This window comes from Zingiber officinale, chromosome 4B (genome assembly GCF_018446385.1).
Source record: "Zingiber officinale cultivar Zhangliang chromosome 4B, Zo_v1.1, whole genome shotgun sequence".
Lineage (NCBI taxonomy): Eukaryota > Viridiplantae > Streptophyta > Magnoliopsida > Zingiberales > Zingiberaceae > Zingiber > Zingiber officinale.
Genome location: NC_055993.1, coordinates 50,963,669 through 50,969,668, shown reverse-complemented (window position 1 = coordinate 50,969,668; position 6,000 = coordinate 50,963,669). Strand labels below are relative to the sequence as shown.

The following is a 6,000-nucleotide window of genomic DNA, read 5'->3' as shown; positions in this document are numbered from 1 at the left end:
ATATTTGTCTTGCCAAATTCCTACACAACTTAAAAACATATCAAATATACATACAAGATCTAATTTAAATCCTTTACACAAATATTAAAACCTAAAATTGAACTTAACCATTTAGGAGTAGGTCACACCAACATAAAACAAATAGATCATGGAATAAACCAATATCAATTAATAAAAGAAAGTATTTATAAACAACTACAAGCACAAACCTAACACAATCCCTATAAATCCAAAATAAATACAACCTATCGCTCTTCATTCTGAAGAACACCGATAAATTTGCAGCAATGGAGGTGCTAAAGAGAACAGCTACCTGTTGAAATCCCAACATCCCCCATCAAAGTGATCGTTGCACACTTGAATGAAGTAGTCCGGCAGCGTTACGAGCTTAAGGGAAAAGTTTCGAAAGAGAATAATGATAGAAGGAAAAACATATCCAAATCCAATTACATATGATTGGATTACCAAAGCACCCTCATCTCATACTATAAATTTATTCACCAAAAAGTCATCAATTTTGGAAAAATTGTTAAAGTCTTGAATTTCTTTAAAACATTTATCATTTTGAACATTAGACAATCATTATTGTTTTTTTGTTAAAACAAACCTTTGTAGAGTTTTCCTGATCAAAATGAAAAAAAAAACCATAGAAATAAATAGATGCATTTCCTTCTTTATCTGTTTGATTTTATAAGAATAACTATTTTGTTTTTCTTTTATTCTGTTTGTTCCAACAAAAAACACCATAGGCAATGTCACCAACACAAATTTTCAGTACATAAAAACTAATGAAGACGATTTCCTTTGTCTTTTATGAAATATTACGTTAACTATAAATCACAAATAAATTAAGTAATGATGGTTAGATAATAAGAGGAACTCTGATACAAACAACATATGTTGTGTGCTGCTTCGCTTTCGATGATTTATCTTAAACATAATCCAGGCGGAATCAAAGCTATGATGCTCATACAATTCCTTCTTTGAAGGGGCCAGATTCATGGAGCAACTCCATTACGTGCTTAACCTGCCAACAAAGCAAGAATCTCATCATGGCAATTGCAATATATATTTGTGCAAAAGAATGTCTGTTTACGTCGTTGTTATACATGAATTTCGATAGAATTCCCTAGAGGATGTTGCGTATGCAGCCATGAATGTCCCAGCACTGGCTTGATTCAGTTAGAATCATAAATTGCTCACACATTTTGTGTTGCTTTTGCACCTCTTCTCCTTCCTATCCAAGTAGACTTAACTTAAATTTCCACAGAATTATCTAACAAGTGTCTCATGGCCTCGTTGGTCAAGGGAAATGATGGATTTCAAGTATACCATCACATTGAGAGGAGAATTCTTGGATAGTACAAAACGTCGGTGTGTTATGCAGTTAACTCATTATACAGGAGAGAAAAATTAAACTACGATTAAAAGACATGATCCAGTATCAGCTCGCAAATGATAAAATATTAGCTGAAAGAAGTAAACAATCCATGTTTACAGTGTACAAGGAATTATTCATGGATCTTATTCCACTAGAAAGATGTTGAGAATACAATTAAAATCTCACGTTAATTTAATTGGATTTTATTGGATTACTGAATTAATCTAATATTTATTTAGATTTTTCAAATAAACCCAAACTAAGCTCATGTTATTAGATAATATCTTAGTATGATAAAGTCTTATTAGATAAGACGTAGCTACATTTTATTTGAGTCTTATTAGATAAGACTTGGCCATGAAGCCTTATTAGATAAGACTTGGGAGGTGGCGAACATATCTTATATGATAAGATAACCTTAAAAGTTAGAGTTTTATCTAAACTTATTTATATGTAGTAACTAGCACTACGATATAGATATATTGTGATTCTCCAATTATGCTCATGAGACGAATGATGGTTATGCTCATGTGGATACTAATAAAGGCATGTACTGATCATGCTGAGATCGACTAGACTCTCCAGATATACAAAAAGGGGTTTACGCATCAAGAGGTAATATTATTTCCAAACATAACATTATTTCTAAACCAACGATGTAACCTGAATTCGCCGCTGCATTTAATTTTATGTTTTATTTTGCTACGAAACCCAACAATATCAGAGCCACTAGTAAATTCAATTACATTGTTTACTATTTATTTTTATATCTAATATAAACGAACATGTTTATTGTGATCGGAGATGAATGATTTATGGGCGTTTGATTTTATGGGAGGTTTTGATGGGTGTTTTGATTAATCTTGTATGAAATAGTAGTGATTGTAGCTTCATATTAATTCAATAATATGAACGCTATAATCTGGTTTCATTTGACTAATTAAACAATGGTGGTTTTATAACGATTGATATTTTTGCGATAATCTGTTGTGAACACAACAACAACAACAACAACCAAGCCTTTTCCCACTAGGTGGGGTCAGCTGTATGAATCCTTTTACGCCATTGAGCTCTATCTCCTATTATATCATCATCTATATTTAAATAAATTTTATCTTGTTTTATTGTTGCTAACCAAGTCTTTTTGGGTCTTCCTCTTCCTCGTTTGATATGCATGTTTATCATAGTTTCACATCGCCTAACTGGAGCATTTATTGATCGTCTAAGTACATGTCTGTACCATCTTAAACGTGTCTCTCGGAATTTTTCCTCAATAGATGCAACTCCGACTTTCTCTCTAATGCTCTCATTTCTTATTTTGTCCATCTTCGTATGCCCACACATCCACCTTAACATCCTCATCTCTGCAACTCTCATCTTCAGTCATAGCCCAACATTCAGCTCCATATAACATAGCAGGTCTAACTGCGGTTTTATAGAACTTACCTTTAAGTTTTAGAGGTACTTTACGGTCACATAAAACACTCGACGCTCCCCTCCATTTCACCAATCCTGCTTGTATTCTATGTAAGACATCTCTCTCAATCCCTCCATCATTTTGTAAAAATGATCCTAAATATTTAAATCGCTCGGTTCCAAGCAACTCGTCCTCTCCTATCTTAACAATTGTTTCATTACTTCTAATATTGCTAAACTTAAATTCCATATATTCTGTCTTTAATCTACTAACCTTAAAACCTTTCCCTTCTAGTGTTTCCCTCTGATCCGGCGGTAAAAATCCGGAACCCCATAAGAAGGAGTCAACGCTGAGAGGAGGTCAAAGGGTCCAGTGGCTCGCCGGAAAAGGGCGAGCCGGGAAGAAGAAATTTGATAGTAAAGGCACCTGGCAGGACCGAGTTCCGGCCTCAAATAAAGCGGTGTGTAATGCCGAGCGGAAGGAGGTGCCGGACGGTATGAAAGAATCAAGGCCGTCGGACGGCGTTCATCGTCACTGGCGGGCGGACACCCAGTCGACGGTGGGTAAAAGCGGGGACATCTTCGACGGTCAAGTCGTATGGCTATGCCATACTTCTAGTCTGACAACGGGTGGTCCTGCCGTCCCATCAAAGAACATGCTCGGACTGTGGCAGCATGGTGTCAGGTAAGCTCTCTAACAAGTGCATACCATGGTATGGGTTGCTGACACGTACGCACATCGGCGGGCGTGCATCAGTTCCTTCTCCGTCCTATATAAAGAGACTATTACTTCGCCAAAGGTACGCATGATACAAATTTGGCAGCCACTTTCTCCATCACTTACCTGACTTGAGCGTCGGAGGGTCGTCGCCGGGAACCCCTTCCCGGCTAGACTTTCGTGCAGGATCGCCGGAGCTTCGTTCGACCAGCCGAAGATTCACCCCATCGACTAGTAGTGCGCCGCGTGCCCAGTGTCCGTTGGCTCCTGGTTCGGACATGATCAAATTGGCGCCGTCTGTGGGAACGCTCCTGCATCCGACTGGAAACAATGGACGAAGCTGGACGACAACATACGGTGGCGCTTTCGACGGAAGAACTCGAAGCTCAGGGCCGCCAAACTTGTGGAACAAAACAGAAAGCAGCGAATGAACGGCACGAGCAACAAGCAACATCTGCGTCCGTGGCCGAGCGGAAGCACGCCCAGGTGAATCAAGAGCGGAGATCGTCTTCGAATGATGCTCCCATTCGGGATGCACGAAAAGGCAAGGCGCCCTGAAGCAACGCGTCGCCCGAACGGATCAATCGGTAGTTCTCTGAGGAGATTTTACAAGACCCTATGTCTAGACACTATACCCCCGCTGGCGATCGGTACATACAACGGATCGATCGATCCAGATGATCATCTGGATAGGTTCGATAATTAAGCCACGCTGCATCAGTACACCGACGGGGTAAAGTGTCGAGTCTTTCTTACTACCCTCTCTGGATCGGCGCAGCGTTGGTTCAGACGATTGTCAGATGGATCTATATGCAGCTTCAAGGACTTCTGAGCTGCATTCTTACATCATTTCGCCAGAAGCCGACGCTACCAGAAGATGAGTGTCATCTTCTTCTCCCTGAAGCAAGGATCGAAAGAAACGCTCTGGGCCTATATACAACGTTTCAATCAAGAAGGTCACTGGCGGCGTGCATACGGTTCCTTGTGACAAACCGGATATGCAGGAGCCTTTCCCCTTCTCCTTTTCCGAACAGGTGCTTCTCAAGAGGACTCCCAGTGGGGCTCCTCTTGGTCCATATGCTCAAGCGGTGTGCGGAAAAGAGCTCGGTGGCGGGCAGCCGATGAATGAGATGCACGCGCCAAATGAACCAGGCCTTCCTCCCTGGGCACTCTCTCCCTCTGGTGTGCCATTGTAGACGTGATGGGATTAGGTAGTGGCACAGTACCACCGGGCTCCTTGTTGTTATTGTTGTTGCTGCAGAATTCTTTGTGCTCAAGCGTTGACGAGCAAATCCATCTCTTCTTGCGTCAAAGTAACAATAGAGAGTCTTCCAGCTTCCTCCATCTCTGATTCTCAGATTCAGGTGAAAGTTTCCGGCGTCCACTGGGAGGAGGAAAATAGGAGCAATACTTCCCGGGGCGTTATTGGTGGGCCGACAGGAGGAGACTCAATCGAGCCCGAAAGGCGGGCGTCCGGCACGCAGATCCACGCAGTCGGTGTTGCCAAGAACAAGCAAGTGGACCGGAAATCACTTTCGGACCCGGGGACTTAGAAGGAGTAGAAGTGCCCCGACGCTTGCTCATTAAAGCGTAATAGCAAATTACACCATTCACGCATTTGTTGACACTGGGAGCTCGGTCGACATCGTATTTAGAAGGCGTTCGATCATTGCAATTGATCGAGCCGATTGCCATGCGACCCGCTCTACGGGTTCACGGCAATGCTGCGGTCAGACGGATCCGGTAGCCACCTCTGGGAGGCAGTTGCTCGGGAGGACCGGGACAATAAACCGTGGTGTCGACTCTCCATCGTCCTCTAACGTCGTTTGGGGACGGCCAGATCGATGGTTCAGCGGTCGTCTCGACCTTCCACCAGATGAAGTTCCCGTCGAAGACAAGGTGGGAGAAATGCGGGGAGATTCATGACTGGCGGTGTTACGTAGAGATGGTCGAGCGGAATCCAACTCCACTAGGAAGGCGCCTCAGATCGAGGTAAATGCTATCACCGAAAAGCCACCCGCCTTAATTTATGAGGAAAAGAGGAGGTGCGATTCATCACCCGATCGGAGGCCACGACTTTGTTGCCTCTGATCCGGAGGAGAAGCAGGAGCTGATCCGATGCCTCCGGCGAAATCATGATGTGTTCGTCTGGTTGACACATGAATTTCTCGCCGGCGTAGCGCGTAAAGAGTTGCGTCCGGCCGGACCTCGGCGATGAGCGAGAAAAAGGATTTCGGTGCGGCGGTCAATCATCCGGGCGGAAGTAGAGAAACTTGGAGGCCCACATCTGAAGTCGGTTCAGTGGTGGCTAACGTGGTATTAGTCTCAAAGGCGGCAAGTGGAGGTCTGCATCGACTTTCGGGACTTAAACAAAGCATGCCCCAAAGATTTTATCCCTGCCCCGGATAGATCAGGTGGTGGACTCTACGGTTGTGAATTAATTTGCATGCTTGACGCCTCCTGCTGGATAATTCACCATTTCTCA

At 43.0% G+C, this 6,000-nt stretch overlaps 1 protein-coding gene across 1 annotated transcript in view; it reads right to left on the bottom strand.

The window, feature by feature from the left end:
- Positions 1–786: 786 nt before the first annotated feature.
- The window catches only part of LOC121978249, a gene marked incomplete at its 5' end in the record, with an annotated part of 43,288 nt that continues 38,074 nt past the window's right edge, over positions 787–6,000 (bottom strand). Inside the window, one exon of the mRNA XM_042530619.1 lies at positions 787–1,027. Within this exon, the coding sequence (XP_042386553.1) occupies positions 968–1,027 (60 nt within the window). The remainder of the gene's footprint in view (positions 1,028–6,000) is intronic.